Genomic DNA, 19,530 nt, shown 5'->3' with positions numbered 1-19,530 from the left:
TCAATCATCTCCACATTCCTTGTAATTCCTAATACAATGTCGATGCTGTGTAAACAGTTTCAAGTACAGTGTAAATGCTCTATTTATATAGTTGCCAGCAGGAGACAGGCTCCAGTTTTGCTATTAGACCTTTCTGGAATTTTTGGAAGAATATTTTTGATCCATGTATAGAGTCTGGTGCCTTGGGAACTCACAGAGTGCAGGGAGTGAGGGGCACCCCCAAGGGACAGCTGGGGGCTCTTTTGGACATTTTATCTCGGTCAGCCTTTCCGAGTGAGATCGCAGGTCTACAAACAAAATGGTGCCTGCCAGTTCTCCTGCAGAGCTGAAGAGGAGCGTTGGGGCCACCACGGGGAGACTAGGCAAAAGTGGGAGCTGGAGAAGGAAGTTTAAAACTCTCATGTCACTGAACTGAGTTTGAGATGTTTTCTTCTGTATAAAATAAGGGTGTGAATACTTATCTCAATGTTTCAGTCCATGAGTAAATCAAGTACTAATTTTGTCTTTTGAAAGAAATGGAATCATCACATCACTTGTCTGCAGAGAACACATTCCAAGACACCCAGTGGACATCTGTAACCTCACATAGTATCAAACCCTATATACACAATGTTTTTTCTATACAGACACACCTGTGATGCAGTGTGTTTAATCAAAGCACGGTAAGAGACTGGCAACTGAGTCATAGTAACAGCAAAGTGAAAGTGAAGTCACTCGGTCCTGGCTGACTCTTTGCGACCCCACGGACTGCAGCTTACTAGGCTCCTCTGTCCATGGGATTTGCCAGGCAAGAATTCTCGAATGGGCTACCATTTCCTTCTCCACAGGATCTTCCCGGCCCAGGGATGGAACCCGCAGCCTCCAGAATTGCAGTCAGACACTTGAACATCTGAGCCACCAGGGAAAGCATCATTTACCCGGAGTCGCGCACACCTATGCCATTCCGAACCCCCTCAACCCACACCCCCGCCATCCACACCCCCCAATCCCCCAACCCCTCACCCCCCCACCCCCCGCCCACCACTCCTCCCCCCCACCACTCCTAACCCCCACCACTCCTAACCCCCCGCCCCTCACCCCCCCTACAGCCCACCCACCCCTCCTCTTCCCCCACCCCTCCCCCACTTCCCCCGACAACAACACTGAACCCACCCATCCTCGCACCTCCCCACGCCCAGCACGCCACCCTAATGCTCCTCCTCCAGCCATTCTGGTGGGCGTTGCCACAGGCACCACGCCTCCCCATCTCTTTGGCCCCTCCAGGCCTCTTCTGGAACTCCGGGAGACCCAAGTCGCTATACCAAGATCTCGCGAGATTTGCTCCGGGAGGAAACAGGAGCTGGGATTGGTTGGGCCACACTGCTGAGTCACCGCTTCTCTCTCCTCAACGTTCAGCAGGGATCACGTGGAGAGGCGCGGCTGCACAAACCGTAAGTTCCCGCCTCGGGTTCCCGGCTTTCCCTCAAGGTGAGCTTAAGCTAGTCCCTTGTTCGCCCCCACAGACCCGCAGTTCTCTTTGCTGCCCTAAAAGGAGTTATGGGACCGCGGGCTGGAGTGAAGGCTGAAGCGGGGGAGGAGCCAGCCGGGGCCACGTGCTCCAGAAAGAGGCCGCGGGACCCGCGCTGTGGACGCAATAATGCAGCGAACCACGGTCTGCCGCCGCTTGGCACTGGACGTGGGGTCCCCTCTGGAGGTGCCAGGGCGTGGTGGGCCGAGCAAGCGGCCGAAATGGGGCTGCGGGATGGTGGTCAGTGTCCTTAGAGGAAGGGCCCTTTGACCCGAGCAGCAGCTCGGGGCTTCCATTGTCCGCTGGTCCGGCCCTGGAGAAATTGCTCAGATTTGGAGATGAGGAGACGCGCAGTCACATGGCGGGGTTGGCCCTCCGGTTTTCAGTGTCTCCTCAGGCTTCCTCAAGACGCATGTTGACGTACCGTCGTCTTACTTATGGAGCATTTTGGTTCTTGCTCTCAGGCTCCGGTGGACACGGGTGACTGAGAGGACAGGAGACCAGGGAAACCAGGTGTGTGAGGGCCTGAGGCCATTGTGAGCTGAACCAGTGCGGGGGGAAGTCATCTTGAGGTAAGCTGATCGATCCCCTTGGCCACCTCTGGTGCCCACTCCGTTCTGGTCATCTTGGAGCTGGGTAGCATCTGGGGCCTGAGGCCCTCAGGGCAGGAGGAGGATGAGCACCGTTTAGTTTCCCAAGGCATTTTCCTAAGAGAGCTTTGGTCCTGCTGTTGTGTTGGAAGAGGCAGCTTCGGCGAGTTGGGGCCCCATTCGCGAAGCCACGGTGAGGTTCCGAACTTGGGAACCTGTGCTTGGGAGGCGGGTTTCAGACGCCAGACACTGGGCCCCTTTGTGGTATTGGGCAAAGGCTGGGTGGCGAGCCTTCTCTGTAAGTGTGGGTCCCCTGGGAGTGAGGTGCTCCTGGAAAGCAAGCACTCAGGCAGTAGAGTGAGTCCTCCAGCTGCAGCTGGAGGAGGCCAGTGGCCAGACGTGAAATGGAGAGAGACCCCGTAGGGCGAGGACGACATTATGCCCTGGGGGTGCTGGGTAGGCCTTGGGCGCCACTGACCCAAGGGCGACCCAGCACACCTGGCTGTAACCCCCAGTATCACTGCTGACTCCAGAGTAGTACACGTGGACCCTCGGTCCCAGAGCTGCAGACTCTTGAGTGTCTGGGTCAGGACCGACTGGGGCCAGGACCCTGAGAGGAGGAAGCTGTGGAAGGAGGAGAGGTCCAGGTCATGAATCCAGGGGAGTTCAGGGCAGGGGGAGAAAAGGGCCAGGCTGGGGCTGCCAGCCAGTCCCTTTCCTGTGCAGACAGAGTGTGATCAGAGCCCAGGCCACGGCAGAGAGTCCCAGAGGTCTGCTTCTGCAGTCCCGGCACCGGACCAGGGTTCCCACACCCTTCATATCTCCTGCCTCACCAGTGGGAGAGGTCTCTGTGCACAGCTGCTCCCCAGATCCTGCCGGTGACACCCCATCAGTGAATCTGCCTACTTGGCCCTGTGCAGGGCAGGCAGTACTGGGAGGTTTCCTGCTGGGAGATGGCCTGAGCCTGAGCCCTTGGGGGACAGCTGTTGAACTGAGGTAAGGTGTAAATCTAGGCCTCTCTGGATTTGTCCCCGAATATTGCACCATTGCCCCATCCTCCTGGATGCCCCGGCAGTACCCTCAGACCCGCTGAGTCCCTAGGCTGTGGTGGATCACGTCCCCTGAAGGGAGGCTCCTGTTCTCTGCTCTAGTAGTCCCTAAGCTTTTCACTGCCCACAAACAGAGTAGGGTATTCCAGTCCTCAGAGAGGTTCCTGGGCACACTGCCCCACCAGATAGGCCCAGGGATGGCTTAGAGAGACCTGGACCTGGCCAGAGGCATCATTCCCGTGTCCGTCTCCGTGGCCCCCTCTGTGACCCTCTCCTGAGCCCCAGCCCTTGCGTGTGAAAAGGAAAAAGGAAACAGCTGATGCTGTTTCAGCGTCACTGAGGTGAGGAAAGTGAAACACTTGGTGATTTAAATTCTGCCGGATAGGAGGTTTTGTCAGTTTGATTGAGAATCCAGCTTCAGGCTCTGATTCCCCATCCCCTACACAAACTTAAATAAAGAGCCTGTTGGTGATAAAAGAAATGAAGATATCTCAGAGGCAAAGATGCCAGCAAATATTGCTTCACTTGGCAGTGATAAAGAAACTCGGAGATAGTATCAGGCCTGAAAGCACAAAGAATGAGCCGGTGAAGCAGATCCAGGCTTAGGAAGTAGGGTGACAGTTGGCCAGGTGGTGCATAGGAAAGATGCTCACCCCCAGTTGTAAGTTATGTGCTGAGAAGAAAGGAAGCAGAGTCGAGAGGACTCCTTGCTGACGTGTTTGCAAAGAAATGAAACACTTTAATTCTCAATGCTTAAGATGGCAGAGTAGTAAAAAAAAAAAAAAAATAGCTTTACTATTGTTGATTCTCTAAACATTTACAACCAGTGAATGCTAAAGGAGATCAACCCTGAGTATTCTTTGGAAGGGCTGATGTTGAAGCTGAAGCTCCAAAACGTTGGCCACCTGATGCGAATCTGTCTGTTTGGAAAGAACTCTGACGCTAGGAAGGATGGAAGACAAGAGGAGAAGGGGAAGACAGAGGACGAAATGGATGGATGGCATCCCTGACTCAATAGACATGAGTTTGAGCAATGTCTGGGAGACAGTGAAGGACAGGGAATATTTGTGTGCTAAGGTTCACAGGGTCGCAAAGAGTCAGACAGGACTGAGTGACTGAACAACAACAAAGGTGTCACACAGTTCAGTTAGTGCAACAGGGTTCTTAACGTGAAAAAAAAAACAAAAAAAAAACATGGAATGGCCATGGAAAAATATCATCATTGTCCTTAGATTATGAAGGTTGGCTTTGCAGTTTCAGCTGGAGTGGTCACCCCGGTGGGCCTGCTCCAGGGTACAGATCAGGTTTGCCAGTCATTAGTTTTGAGGCTTGCTTGCCTTTCGTTTGTTCAGACACCCTGAGTGGAAGATCATGCCTTTGTTTCTCTTTTTTTTCCCAGTCTTACTGAGATATGAGTAGAATTGTCTCATAGCCCTGGGTAAGTTTAAGGGGTTCAGCATCATGAGTCCACTTACATCCATCCTGCAGTGATGAGTGCAGGGAGTCTAGTGAACGTTCAGCATTTCATTTGGATTCAAAATTAAATAGAGAAAAGTACTTTTTTGGATGAGAACTCTTAGGGCTCACTCTGTTCACTTTTATATCCAACAGAAAACAGCATTAGTTATACTTGTGTTGTATGTCACCTCCTCATACGTACTCCTAGCTAGAGGATGAACATGATCGTTTCACGAGCTGTCCTTCTCAGTCGCTGAGAATGATGTCCCTGCCCCCCGCCGCCAGCCACTTTGTGAATATTAGAAACAGCCCCTCCCAGGCTGCCCGCACCCACTTCTGTCTGAGCCTCTCTCATGTGTGTGTCCAGTCTCAGTGCTCCCTCTGAGTGCCCTTGGAAGTAGGAAGTGGGTACAGCCGCTGACATCTCCCCTAGGCAAAGAGAAACAGAGTCGGACCCTGTGAAACCATGAGGTTTGGTTTTCAGGGCTCCAGTGAGCTCTGGCACCACAGCCCTTCATGTCTCCGGATGGAACAAATATCCCCAGGTCATTCACCTTAACACTTAAGTAAATAAACAATCGTCGGAGCAGAGGTATAGAATTGATACAGGATATGAAGACAGGAGGCAGTTTTCTGAAACGGGTTAACGGGGGGTATCCTGTACTGCACATTAGTGAGGTCTCCTTTGTGTGCAGTTGGGAAGATCCCCTGGAGTGGCAAATGGCAGGCCACTCCCGTATTTTTGCCTAGAGAATCCCATGGACAGAGGAGCCTGGTGGGCCACAGTCCGTGGGGTCCCAAGAAGTCCGACACGACTGAGCGGTTACTGCTTAATACTAGGAAGAAATTGGGCGAGAAGCGAAGTGTTAGAACGGAAGGGATTTATTGAGAGTAGGACACTTGGAAGGTTCCCAAGCGTTGTGTTGCCCTAAGTACTCAGTTACACTTACACCATCAGAGGAAGAGGGGAAGGGGGCGAAGATCTTCTTTTTCTTGAGTAGACAGCACGTTTCTATCATCAGTGCCTCCCCCAGGTAGGGCAGGGAAGTTTCCTTGTCCCTTTCTATGTGGTCAGGCTAGGACTATCATAGTTCAGTTCAGTTCAGTTGCTCAGTCGTATGCCACTCTTTGCGACCCCGTGGACCGCAGCACCCTAGACTTCCCTGTCACGTTACTTGGGCAAACTGTTTTCGGGTCTCAGGACAATGCAGGTCTTTGATTTGAAAAAGGCACCTTTCCGTAGGTGATTGTGTTTGGTTTGTCCAGGGCCTGTTTTGGGGAGTCACTACCTTGATGACCACTGGGCAGGTTGTAGGTCTTGTTTTCGGCTATCGTTGTATTGTTCGGGGACGCATTCTGGCCAGAACGTGTCTTGGGGGCCCAAGAGCATGTTGTGGGGGTTATTGACTCACGGAGCTCACTCGGCAGGGTGCAAGTCTCAGGCCAGCACTGTTTTATGGTTTTGGGCCATGTCTCACGCTTGTGTTGCATGGTTTTGTTGCTAAGCAAGTTCGCTTGATTAAAGCAAGCCAAGGTGGCTTTGATGCCAGGCGACTTTGTTTTGCTCTAGGAATCGAGGAAGCCTACGTGTTTCAGAATTTTCCCGTTACTTCCTTGAGTGTCATTCGTCTTATTGTGGTCTCGCAAAACCCTGTAAAGTTTCTTCTCTTATGTACAGTTCCCTCGTGGAGTATCGAGCCAACTGTCTGATCATTCTGTTGTATTATTCCACTACTATCTACCAGCTGGGGATGCTCCCCCCGCCCCCAAGCGCAGGCCGCAGCGCCCTCAGTGATCCCGACACCGCTCGAGCAAATGAGATACAGCTCTGAGAGCCGGGAGACCAGGCCCCTAGTTCTGCTGCCTGGAGCAGACCCTCACCCTCCCATCCCCCGCCCACTCCACCCTACTGCTGCTTTGCCTGTAGAAGCACCAGGCTGAGGAGTAACTGGCTAGAGGTAGGGTGACCTGGACCTCTGGCAAGTCTTCACTGTGGAGGAAGAAGGAGGGAGCCTCTTTTGTTTAGGTCTAGATGTCATTGAATCCGTCTTGCCAAGCACAGGAAGAGGCAGAGGGGGCTCATAGAAAGGGTAGACCTTTCCAGGGTAAGAAGAGATCCAGCTGCAGAGCGGAGGGAGGGCAGACCTACTGGAACTGCAGGTGGGATGTCGTCTGCTGGAGGCTGGGTCCGCAGGGCTTCTGTCAGTCTGGGGCCTCTGAGGACCAACCAGGCTGTGGTCTTCATCCAGAAGCCAGGGAGGGTCATCTTCCAGCATTTCTAGTGCCTCTTTGGGCACAGAGGCATTCCAAAGACCCCCGAGGAAGGCCCTGGGGAGCCGACGGTTTGCCGTCGCAGAAGGAATTGTGCAGCTAGAGAGGGAATGAGCTCTTCCCAACCCTGAAACGAGCTCCGAGGCCGCACCAGCCTGTGAGGTAGAACTGTCCGCCAGGTTGACTCACGCCTCGGTCCCTGGGAGTCGTCCTGGGCCGACCTGACGCTGGGCAGGGAGATCCCGTCTTCATGCCGATGAGCCCCTGGTGCTTCTGTGTCCAGTGAGTCCCCTGCCCAAACGGACTCTGTGGAGCTGGAGGTGGACAGAGGCCTGTCCCCTGCCTGGCCCGGAGAGACTTTCTGGCTGATACTTGCCGTTTTTAGATCATTTGAAGACAGTGGTCCCTCCTGCGTCCTTAGATCTCCTGGATGTTGAGTTCCCGTGGAAACATCCCAAGCCTAGTCCTCTGCTGTTGGCTGTCTGCCCAAGTGCCCGTGAAGTCGGCCAGCTCTCCCTCATGTACAGTGGGGCAGATGCGTCCATCCATCCATCTTCGCCCAGGGGGGTCTTCCGGTTCCTCCTCCGTGGAGCGTGACAGCGTCCTGCCTTGGCTGTCTCGGGCTCTTTCCAGGCTGGAAAGAAAACCAGGGGTGAGCTTCGGCTTCTCTCTGAAGGTTATTTGAGGAAGTGGGGGAGAGTGCCAGGGTCGTCACGGCTGCTCCTTAATCAGGGACTTGATGATTCTCTTGGTTGCGAGGCTTGAGCTCCTGCAGCTGCTTGGTCCAGGTGATTGCTGGAAGGCAAAATGCCCACTAGGCACATTGCAGCTTGACCCTGTTTTAGGGTTTTAGCTCTATTTAAGGGGCAGACACATCTCTGGCTGCTGATGGGGATGGTAGGAATTTGGTGAGTGCCATCTCTAGGAAGTTACCAAACTGCAGCGTGTCCTTCAGGGAAGGCCACCTTCTGGCCCTCCAAACAGAAGAACTGTTGCGGCATCACAAGGCCGAGGGTGGAGAGGTTCCGTCCGTCTGTGTTCTGAGACCGCAGCAGAACCAGCGCGTCCGCGAGCCCAGCAGGGGCTGCACCCCAGACCCTCTGATGCAGGCTTTGCACCCCCCTGGGCAGAAAGTCCGTGTTGCTCCCTGTGCTTAATGCAGAGCAGAGGACAAAGGGAATTGTATTTGTGGGCTTCGAGTTGAGCTCCCATCAGAATCTGTGTAGGTGAGAGCCTTAGAGGAGGGAGGGAGAGGGGTGAGGGGTGGGGGTTTCGAAGGCGCTTTGCATTCCTTGTTCACTGGCACTGAGGGAACGTCAGGTTACCCCCCTGCTCTTGGGAGGGAGGCTTTGAAGTTCGTGGTGAAGGTACAGGTCGCTGGACAGAGCCCAGGCTGGGATGTGCATGGGGACGCCTGAGCCTCGTCTTGCCGCCGTTTGCTGACACAGAATTTGTGTCCTTGGCCCACGTTTTATTTCCTTTCAGGAGAGCCCACGACCCTAAGCCCTCAGTGGCTTTCAGGCAGAAGAAGGCGCGTCCCGGGTTTGGCCAGCCGAAAGGGACGCGTCACATTCCTAAATTTAATCTCCTGGCTTCAGGGAGGAAATGGTCTTTGCCTCCAGGGAGGGAGGCAGCGTGGATCTTGGGTTTGCCTTGGGTTTAAGGGATCCACCTGGTCCCTTTGTAGCCACTCCCTCTGCTGGCAATTTGTCAAGCCCAGCCTAAGAGAAGTCGCTGAATTCCTGGAAACGCAACACACGGGACTTGGCTGCTTCCCTTGGTTTCACTCCAAATGTCTGGTCCCTCTGTTCTCCTGGCCAGCTCCTAGGTGTCATTTTGACCTGACCGGTTCCAGGGAAGCCTGGACCCTCAAAAGCTGGAGGACCCACCATCCCTCCATTACACCTCTGTTCCCCCGTGAACGAGCACACGTGTCACGTGTCGCTGTGTGGCGTAATATGATGTGTAAGCGACGGTGTGACACCCGGGAGTCTTACTCTGTCTCTTTTTCTTCTGGGGCGACACCACCGTCCGCACAAAGCTGTCTGAACGTGAACATTTGGGTGATTTTGATGTGGCCCAAACTCCCCCAACGAACGTACCTTCAGGTTGGTTTTCCTCTTTGATATTTTGCTTCTGTGAACAGACAGAGGATCCCATCAGTTGTATGTAGTGAGAAAGTAAACGCCCCACTCAGCCTTTAGCTGGATGGAGATCTAGTAGTAAGATAGCACTTGAGCCGGGAATGGACGTTTCGGCCAGAATCTCAAAAGCGTGCCCTGGAAGGAGAAGACGGTCTCAGGGCTGAGCGCACTGCTCCACGCTGGAGCCTCAGGTTCTGACAGCTGTACCTGCCGGGGTATTCATGGCACAGGCGACACAGGCCACGATCCTGTAGAGAATTTTCTTTGCCTTTCCATTCACCTTGGCAGTTGCACACTTTGCTTTTGCTCCTGCGTGCAGTTTTACGTTTGTCCCAGACTGGTTTCTTCTCTGATTTCCGCCACTTTTACAGACGGTCAAGAACATTTCTTAACCAAGTAGAATTTGGTGGCGGGAGGGATGGGGTAGGACGGGGTGATCGTGAGGGCATGGGTCCGCACCCGACCGCATCTGGGGTCCTAGTTCCCTGGTAAGGATAGAACTCGTGGCCCTGCCGTGAAAGCACCGAGTCCTCCTCACTGAACAGCCAGGGACGTTCCTGGAATTGCTTTAACGCAAGACGTCTCATTCGGAGGAGTTTTTGAGTGACGTTGTACACTTGAGTGTGTGAGCAGTGATTATAGTTCATACCAATTTACGGTTTTGTGAATTTACTAGCTTAAAGGGTTCTGGGGGTTTCTTTTTGTTTTAAAAGGTCGAAACTCTTCTCTAAGTCCGTGGAATACCAAAACCAAAATCTGTAGAATATTTTAAAGAGTGCAGGCTTTGTTCAGAATGTGAGCGCTTTGCTCCACTGAACCGAACGGTAGTAAGATTTGTAGAAGAGACGCAGAGTGAAAGGCACGTCTTTTTATCGAGTGACATGACAGCACCCATCGCGTGAGTTACTGGCTGGAGTTTAGAGACAGGCCGTGTTGGGCTAAACTCCTTATTGCTGTTTTCAGCCCTTGGGTAATAATCAGAAGCTTTCTCTGAAGAGAGTGGGGTCAGCTGTCAGACTCCTAGGTATCTGCCGGCCAGCAGGGCTGGGATCAAATGCAGCAGCCAGTAGATACGGGATGGGGCAAGAGGTCACCTTGTCCCTTTGTTGCTGCCGGGAGAGAGGCTCGTCCTGGTGCCAGCGGGGGCCAGAGCTGTGACTTGGTGGCCAGAAGATGTGTCTGACCCTGCCTTGGGTTCCGTGAGGGTGGAGGGACAGCAGGGTCTCCCCGGTTCCTTGGCCGGAGAAGGACCCGCCCCCACCCCTCGCTCTCTGACATCCCCCCAGGACTGGTTCCGGAGTAGGTGCTTCAGGATGGGCGTCTGGGCGCCCCCCCGCCGACTCCTGGAGCTGGCCGGCCAGAGCCTGCTGCAGAACGAGGCCTTGGCCGTCGCGGCCCTGGAGGAGCTGCCCGTGGAGCTCTTCCCTCCGCTGTTTACGGCGGCCTTTGCCGGGAGGCACACCCATGCCGTGAAGGCGATGGTGCAGGCCTGGCCCTTTGCCTGCCTCCCTCTGGGCGCCCTGATGAAGGACCACGAGCCTCATCTGGAGACCTTCCAGGCTGCACTCGACGGCCTGGACCTCCTGCTTGCTGAGGAGGTCCGCCCCAGGTAAGGTCGACCTGGCAGACTGGTGGGGCCTGGGGGTGTGGGCAAGATGCAGCCAGGCCAGGAGGATGACCTGGGAACAGGCGTTCGGGGGGAGAGGACTGGTTGAGGGGACAAAAGGCACGTGGTTCCCCCCCCGCCCCCCCGCAGTGTGCCTTAAAGCGGGGACCAAGGCGGGCCCGGCAGCCAGAGGATCTGTGGCGTGTGGAGTGCAGCGCCCTCGCGGGGTCCTGGTGCCCGGCCCCTGCGCAGCTCAGTGTGTCCCCCTCGGCCCCGCAGGCGGTGGAAGCTGCAGGTGCTGGACTTGCGCCGCAACGCCCACCAGGACTTCTGGACCCTGTGGTGTGGCATCAAGGCCAGCGTGTGCTCGCTGCTGGAGCCCGAGCCAGCCCAGCCCATGCAGAAGGCGCGCAGGGTGGAGGCGCAGGCGGGGCTGAAGCCGGCGCGGGCCCCTGTGGAGGTGCTGGTCGACCTGTGCCTCAAGGAGGACACGCTGGACGAGACCCTCAGCTACCTGTTGAAGAAGGCCAAGCAGAGGAGGAGCCTGCTGCACCTGCGCTGCCAGAAGCTGAGAATCTTCACCGTCCCCGTGCAGAGCATCAGGAGGATCCTGAAGCTGGTGCAGCTGGACTCCATCCAGGACCTGGAGGTGAACTGCACCTGGAAGCTGGCCACGCTGGGCAGGTTCCTGCCGCACCTGGGCCGGATGGGCAACCTGCGCCGGCTGCTGCTGTCGCGCGTGCGCCTGTTGCCGCACACCGCCCCCGCCCGGGAGGCGCACTGCGTCCGCCAGCTCACCGCCCAGTTCCTGAACCTGCCCCACCTGCAGGAGCTCTCCCTGGACTCCATCTCCTTCCTCGAGGGCCGCCTGCACCAGGTGCTCAGGTGAGGCGTGGCGCCAGGTCCGCAGACCAGAACCGGCCTGTCTCGTTTCGTGGCCGCTGGGGACATTGCCAGGGTGCACGGGTCGCTGGGAAGTCCTCAGGGTGCCGCCGCTCTGTCCGCGGGCGTCTGGTCAGGTCACCTCCCTGGTCAGGGTCAGAGGCGTGGCCTGGGTTAGACGTTGTCAAAGGGGACTTCTTGCTGGCCGTGCACATAGTCGGGGTCAGGTGTGACGCCCTTGGGCGTTCTTTCCGAGAGAGCGCTGTCTTAGCGGAGACGATGACAGAGAAGTCGGCGAGAAGGACGTCGGTCCATCAGGCGTGAGGTTAGAAGTCCGAAGCGCTGTCTCTCCCTCGCACCCGCCGCTTCTGTCCTGAGCTGGTTTAGGCTCCAGGTGAGCTTTGGGAAGTGGGTGATTCTGGAGATGACAAGGAGGGATCAGGCGGGGAAAATTGTGGCTCCTAAGCAGTCCAGAGAAGAGAAAAGGTCCCACGAGCATCATTGTTGAAGTGGCTCCATTCTCTTCCAGTCCAAATGACAAGCATTATTTTCCTTTCCGACTTCTGAATACGTAGGAAATCCTCAGTATCAGGTTGTCGCTCTGCCTTGAACACAGTGATAAAAGCTGAGAGGATGCAGCCTAGTGTGGCCATATGAATGAGTTGCATTGATTCTCTTTGTGGCAGCTGCAGAGTCCAAGCATTAGCGGTAAATATGTTCACCGGGAAACCAGAAAAAGGAAAGAAGAAAAAAAAGGAGATGGACGGTCTGGGAACCGTCCAGGGGATATTCGGCCAGTGATGGTGTGGAACCCCAGCCCACGTCCACTGCATCCAGCCTGCTGTTGCATTCAACTAGTCGTGTCTTGTAAAACCACCCTAATTCCTGCTACCCCAATACTAATAAGCTGACGTAGGCAAATAACACTTGTTTCCTGTTTGTTTCCCACACGGAAAATAGTTCATCATTTTGTGCAGGGGGAGGTCATACCCCGGTGAGCATGACCTTCCCCCCGGAAGAGCCCCTGCCTTCCCGTCAAGAAGGGGAGAGGCCAGCCCCGAGCCAGTGAGATGCCCTGCGTTGCGGTGAAACAGGCCTCTCCTCCCCACGTCCTTCGGCCCGCCACCTCTGCCCCTGGGACTGACTGCCCTGTGTCTCCCCCAGGTGCCTGAAGACCCCTCTGGAGACCCTGTGCATCAGCAACTGCCTGATTTCGGAGTCAGACCTGACGTACCTGTCGCAGTGCCCAAGCGTCAGCCTCCTGAAGGACCTGGGGCTCAGCGGGGTCAACCTGACCAGCCTCAGCCTGGAGCCCCTGCAGGTCCTGATCGAGAGGACCTCGGCCACCCTGCAGGACCTGGACCTGGACGAGTGCGGCATCATGGACTCCCAGTTCAGCGCCCTCCTGCCCTCCCTGAGCCGCTGCTCCCAGCTCACCACCTTCCGCTTCTGCGGCAACCCCATCTCCATGTCCGTGCTGGAGAGCCTGCTGCAGCACACCGTGGGGCTGAGCAAGCTGAGTCTGGTGCTGTACCCCGCACCCCTGGAGAGCTATGAGGATGTGCGCGGCACCCTGCACCCGGGCCTCCTGGCTCAGCTGCACGCCCGGCTCAGGCAGCTGGTGCGCACGTCTGGGCGGGCCAGCACGGTCTGGTTCAGCTCCAACACCTGTCCCCACTGCGGTGACGAGATCTTCTACGGCATCTGGCCCATCCTGTGCCCCTGCTACATGCCCGCCTAGCCCAGGTCACGAGTTGCAGGCTTTGTCCCTGGCACCGGGACACTGCCACCCAGACCTCAGTGCATCTAGAAGGAAGACAAACCACAGTTTCAGACAGTTGTTCAGTGCATGGGGGAAAAGGAAAGGTGATATAGAGTGGGCGGGGAGGGAGGGGTTGGTGGTATTCTTTGGAGAGATGTGCTCCGACCAAGTTGGAAATGTGAATCTGAACTCTGGAGGCGGGGTTTTGGGCTTGGGAGGTTGTTGGCGTCATTACCCCCGTGTTGGATTGTTAACAGAGAAATAAAGGGAAGTTCAGTGTGAATCATTTGGGGTCCTCTGTCATCTGTGTCCATGATTTTCCCCTTTAAACTCGTGAGTCTTCCTGTTGGTGGTTAAATAAAAGGGCCTGAGCGTGAGTGGGGCCTAGATGCGCTCCGATAGGCAAGGATCGGCTACAGGAGTTCAGGGCCCTGTTTGCCCACTCCGTGTGGTTCTCATTTCCAGGGCATCCACGTCCTCACTCGTTTCGGAGGCTGTTCGATCTGTCGTCATAATACGAGGTGCGTCCTCAGGGCCTGCAACGAACTAAGTGTCCAGGAGCGAGCACCGCTGGAGGGGACCGTCTTCCCACGGGACCCTCGCTGCTAACCCCACCCAGGCCCTGGACTCCGGCATTTTCCCCGGTGGATCCAGCAGATGCCAAGCCTCCATCTCAGCCCCCGGGCGGTGCCAAGACGGGTTCACTGTGCAAAGTCAGGCCCGGGGTCCTGGGGGATATTCACCCTCAGACCATCTGGAGCCTCTGGGAGCCAGCAGCCCGTTCCCACTTTCCCACTGCTCCTCCGTATCTGCCACTTTGGGACTCCGTGGACCGTAGGCAGCCGGGCTTCTCTGCCCAATGCATTCTACAGGCGAGAATACTGCAGTGGGTAGCCAGCCGTCCTCTTTTCCAGGACATCTCCCCGACCCAGGGATTGAACTTGGGTCTCCCGCCCCCCACCACTCATATTCCTTTCCTGGCTGCAGACCCAAACGCCTTCCAGTACATTCATCTGCTCTCAAGCCATCGACACAAAGCTGCTGTCCTCCTTCCTGGAAACCTTCCCTGCAGAAGAGGTTGAACTCATGTCCTCTGCTTCTTCGTAACCTAACATGGGAAGGCTTTTCTGTACATCTGTTGATAAGCTTCAGTGTGTTCTGCTGGACAACAGTGGTTTCTCTTCCTTCTTTTTTTTTTTTTTTCACATAAAACACATACTCCCCTTCACATGCAGGGTGGTTTGAGCACAGGCCTCGCTCTGTTCTCACGGGGTTCTGTCCCTCACAGTCTAGGAGAGAAGTAAGAGAAATCGGGGCCAGAAAGAGTTGGGCGGGGACCTTTAGCAGCAGTGGTCTGCAAGACGTGGTCCACAGGAGCAGGCTGCATCCTGGAAAATCTGGGCCGGTGGGCATTTGTTGATGGGTGGGAGTCACCTGGGAGCTGAGTCATCACCTGCATACCCCCTACCTGTCCTTGAAGTGAGCCCTCTCTAGGGACCCCGATGTAAAGAATGTGTTAAAAGTACTAAGGTGGCCACCAGAAATAGCACAGACTTAAACAAGAGGAAGCGTTTTTCTCCCGGTTCTGGAGGCCAGAAATGTAGGATCAAGGTGTTGACAGTGTGGTGCCTCCGCAGGTCTCTTTCTTTGATGTGCAGACAGCTGCATTCTCGTGTCCTCCTGTCTCTTCATGTCCAATCATGCTTGACGTCTTCTTGAGTGTCCTAATTTCCTCTTTTGTTTGTTTGTTTGTTTGTTTGTTTGATTTCCTGGGCGAGGTGCTTTGCTTCTGGGTCTTAGTTGCAGACCAGGGATTGACTTTGGGTCCTTGGCAGTGAAAGCTCTGAGCCCTAACCCCTGGCTTGCCAGGGGTCGTCCTCTCTCTTCTTATATAGACAACCATCAGATTGGACTAGGGCTCACCCTGGTGACCTCGTTTGAACTTCATCACCTCGTTAACGATACCATCTCCAAATACGGTAACATTCCAAAGTGTTGGGGGTTAGGACTTCTACAGATAGTTTTCAAACATGTATTGCTTTATTTGACTGCACCCGGTGTTAGTTGTGGCAGGTGGGGTCTTCGGTCTTCCGGGCAGCACGTGGGATCTAGTTCCCTGACCAGGGACCGCAGCCCAGGCCCCTGCACTGGGAGTGCAGGGTCTTAGCCACTGGACCATTGTGAAAGTCCCCTCAACATATGGATTTTGCAGGACACAATGAAGCCCCAAACAGGGTTGATGGTAGGGTGATTTGCCCGGCTACACATTTGCACCCTACCTGCTCCTGAGAAAAATCTGAGACCTTTAATAACGTTGACTCCCTGGTCCCAGTTGTGGAGATACTGATTCTGTGGGTGTGGAGTAAGATCGGCAGAAGCAACCAGAGCATCAGTACTTTGCAAAAGCTCTCTGGGGCTCGCTGTTTAATGTGGACACCTTAAGCAGCCCGGGCAGCACCTGGAGTTGTGAGACACTCAGACTCTCAGGCCCTAAGTGCAACCGTTGGACGAGAATGTGTTTTTGCACAAGATACTTAGGCAATTCCTTAGATTCCCTGAGGCTTAAGAAGCACAGCCCGGGAGATTTGAGAGCGTGGCCCAAACCGAGAAGTTTGGATCCCGATCTCTGGGCTTTGCTCATACCCTACCTTCCTTCAATACCAAGAACATCCCGAAGGCCCGAGAGAGGCTGCACGTGTCCTAGAATCTCGGAAGGGTGGCGGGGAGGATGAGGCTCCCAGCTCGAGCTACAGCATCTGATGGGTTTATTGAATTACCAATAACCCGCTCCTCCCAAGGCAGGTGCTCAGTGTGTCCCATAGAGAAAAAAATGAATCGCTTTCCCTCGACCCTCAGGGTGTCCTGAAGGCGTAGATTCTTGGGTATTTTAAACATGTGCTTATTGTGGTTTGGGCTCCCGTTGTGGCTCAGCTGGTAAAGAATCTGCCTGCAATGTGGGAGACCTAAGTTTGATCCCTGGGTTGGGAAGATCCCCTGGAGAGGGGAAAGGCTACCCACTCCAGTACTCTAGCTTGTAGGATTCCACGGACTGGATAGTCCACGCCGTCCACAAGGGTCGGACACCGTGGAGCGACTTTCAGCGTCACCCTTGTGGTTTAGTTGCTAAGTTGTGTCTGACTCTTTTGGGAGCCCGGAGACTGTAGCCTGCCAGGCTCCTCTGTCCATGGGATTTCCCAGGCAAGAATACTGGAGTGGTTTGTCCTTTCTTCCTCCAGGGCATCTTTCCGACCCAGAGAATGAACCCGGGTCTCCTGCATTAACAGGTGGATTCTTTGCTGCTGCGCCACCAGACATCAAACTTTCCCACAGTATTGGAGGGTTTTACTCCCTGGGACCCGCTTCACTTCAGAATCAAGGAGGGGGGCAAACATTGCCTTTTCAGATTCCCGGGCCCCCCCTCCTCTGGCAGTTTGAGTTTCTTAGTTCTGATATGCAGCCCTGGAATCTCAATGTTTAACAAGGTCCCAGGTGATTCTGAGATTTGAGCAATCTTTAGAAGCACACGAAAGTGAAAGTGTTAGTCATCCAGTTGTGTTCGACTCTTTGCAAACCCAAGGATCCTGGCTCCCCAGGCTCCTCTGTCCGTGGAATTCTCCAGGCAAGAATACTGGAGTGGACAGCCCTTCTCTTCTCCAGGAGATCTTCCCGACCCAGGGATCAAAGCCCGGTCTCCTGTACTGCAGGCAGATTTTTTTTTTTTTTTTTTTACTGTCTGAGCCATCAGGGAAGCCCAGCAGCATAAATAGGGAGTCACAATTTTCCTTCCTATCCCCTAAGTTTGTGCAAACCTTTTAAAATTGACATCGACTTTTTTTTTTTTTTTGTCATAAGCCTAGGCACTGCAAAGGATGTAGTTTTTGGCATACAATAAAAATAAACCCTTTAAGTACATAAAACTAGGAATTCCCGGGCAAACCCGTGGGTAGTGCTCAATGCTTTCACTCTGGCGTCCTGGGTTCAGTCCCTGGTCAGGAAACTAAGATCCTGCAGCCAGTCTCATGGGATGTCCATAAATAAATAAAACTGTTAATGCCATGCTTTCAAATATATCCAGAAGAATGATGTAAACCGCATAGAGTTGTTTTATGTATTAATTTTTATTGACTTATTTGGCTGCCTCGGGTCTTAGTTGTGGCATGCGGGATCCTTTGTCCGTTCTACTGCCCTCTGGCATGTGGGATCTTAGTTCCTTAGAACCACGGATCAAACCCGCGTTGCCTGCATTGGAAGGCAGATTCTCAATCACTGGACCCCCAGGGAAGTCCCCAGCCTTGGGTTTTGATACTCACCAACTTTGGAGAAGGACATGGCAACCCACTCCGGCACTTTTGCCTGGAGAATTCCATGGTTAGAGGAGCCTGGCTGGCTACAGTCCATGGGGTCACAAAGAGTCAGACAGGACTGAGCAGCTAGGCACAGCACTCACCATCGACCATCTTGCTGCTAAGTCGCTTCAGTTGTGTTCGACTCTGTGCGACCCTATAGATGGAAGCCCACCAGGCTCCCCCGTCCCTGGGATTCTCCAGGCAAGAACACTGGAAGGGGCCGCCATTTCCTTCTTCAATGTGTGAAAGGGAAAAGTGAAAGTGAAGTCACTCAGTCGTGTCCGACTCGCAGCGACCCCATGGACTGCAGCCTACCAGGATCGGCCGCCATCCATGGGATTTTCCAGGCAAGAGTACCGGAGTGGGGTGCCATTGCCTTCTCCAACCAACCATCTTACAAGAGTATAAAACGAGCTCTTTCTAATGCTCAGGTGTTTATTCTTTTTTCTTGCTTCATTGAGATGTCATGGGCATATATTGTGTGAATTTAAGAGGAACACATGTTGATTTGATAAGAAAGGTATTTTTGATGTTATATCTGGTTAAAGCACTTGAGATCACGTTCATTAGCGAACTTCATTTGGGTTCTAATTCCGTGGCTCTGTTACCTTATAAGGACTGGAAATACACATATTTCTTCCCTGAAACCTTCCCTCCCCCTAAGAATCTGTGTGCAGAGGGCTGTAAAGGCAGTGGAAGGGAAAGCTTGAGATATAACCTAGGTGGCGCAAAGGGGAAGGAGAGAGAAGAGGGGGCTCGAGGGAGGAAGGGAGAAGGATGCGGACCAGGGTGTGAACTGACAGCCCTGACGTGGTTTAAGAAAGCATGAGCCCCTGCCTAAGAAAAGCTCCCGGGGTTCAGCAGGAAGATCCACGGTGAGGACAGCGGCAATCCAGGGGGTGCTGCGTCTTCAAGTGCAGATCACTTGGGAGTAGGCTTGCTTCCTGTCCCCCTCACCCTGCCCACCACCCCACCCACCACCCCAGCCCCTTGCTCCTGGAAGACAACAAGGGTTTCTTATTTGCCGCTGGAGAATTTTCTGGCATTGAAAGAGGACCCCTGCCTTTTTAGGTTCCTGACATCAGCCCGAGGTCTGTGGGAATCGCTGTGTGGACCACCTTCCCCTGCCCTTAAGCTACTGAACCCCAAATAAATAAAGATGCAGATTGAAATTGGAGATGAGGTGGTGGGCCGCTGGATGCCCGAGAGGCAAGTGGGGACTCTCACCACACTGATGTGGTGAGAAAACAGCCCCTGGCCGGGGCCCTGAAACCCCACCCACATTCATTCCTCTCTCTAGCAATTCGGTCCAAAGGTTTCTACTTGAAAGATCCTCTGGGGAAAAAGTGGTTCAGAAACCTGAGTGGAGCCTGGTTTGGATACTATGCATTGGATTAGAACGGGCTTTAAAAGGCTTGGAATCTCCTGATACAGCCTCACTGAGACAAGGCTTTTGGAGAGCCAGGTAGGACTTCCATGGACACAGGACACAGGACATGGTGCTGGTATTTCCAGGGAAATCTCTCTGTGAGGTGGAGACATAGACACTCCGGTTTCACCCTCCACTGAGGCTCAAGAGTGGGAAGTGTTTGCCCCCACTCAGTCAACTGGACTGATGAGCCATGGGGTTTGGAATGCTTCATTTTGGTCTCTGCAGCAATGAGCCTGTAAAATTTCTGCGTAGTGGGCTAGAGCGTAGCCAGGCATTAAGAGCCACGGGGTCACTGCCATTAGCAGTGTGAAACAGCCTCGGGCAGCGGCAAAGGTTCACGGCTCTGTTCCAATAAAACTTTATTTGTGACCCTGAAATTTAGATATCCTCTAATTCTCACACCTCACAAAATATTCCTTGGTTTCCCCCCCAAATTACAAAAAATGTAAAAATGTGAAACGTATTTTTAAAAGTTAAAAAAAA

The 19,530-nt window shown here is 54.2% G+C and overlaps 1 protein-coding gene across 5 annotated transcripts; it reads left to right on the top strand.

Moving 5' to 3' along the window:
* Window positions 1–1,234: 1,234 nt before the first annotated feature.
* Window positions 1,235–13,552, top strand: LOC132344518 (melanoma antigen preferentially expressed in tumors-like). 5 transcript variants are annotated; one of them, XM_059884162.1, is made up of 7 exons: window positions 1,235–1,430; window positions 1,972–2,079; window positions 7,297–7,527; window positions 8,917–8,983; window positions 10,306–10,628; window positions 10,905–11,510; window positions 12,672–13,552. In XM_059884162.1, the coding sequence occupies exons 4-7, from the start codon at window positions 8,948–8,950 to the stop codon at window positions 13,246–13,248; spliced, it is 1,542 nt and encodes a 513-aa protein (XP_059740145.1). In that variant the 5' UTR covers window positions 1,235–1,430; window positions 1,972–2,079; window positions 7,297–7,527; window positions 8,917–8,947; the 3' UTR covers window positions 13,249–13,552. The 5 variants fall into 5 exon arrangements, with proteins under 5 accessions (XP_059740145.1, XP_059740142.1, XP_059740143.1 ...); XM_059884159.1 differs by lacking the exon at window positions 7,297–7,527 and having other exon boundaries at window positions 1,236–1,430; XM_059884160.1 differs by lacking the exon at window positions 7,297–7,527 and having other exon boundaries at window positions 1,236–1,467.
* The last annotated feature ends 5,978 nt before the right edge of the window (window positions 13,553–19,530 follow it).

Source organism: Bos taurus, chromosome Y, assembly GCF_002263795.3.
Source record: "Bos taurus isolate L1 Dominette 01449 registration number 42190680 breed Hereford chromosome Y, ARS-UCD2.0, whole genome shotgun sequence".
Lineage (NCBI taxonomy): Eukaryota > Metazoa > Chordata > Mammalia > Artiodactyla > Bovidae > Bos > Bos taurus.
The sequence above is the reverse complement of the archived record's forward strand: the minus strand, read 5'-3'. Positions and strand labels throughout refer to the sequence as shown.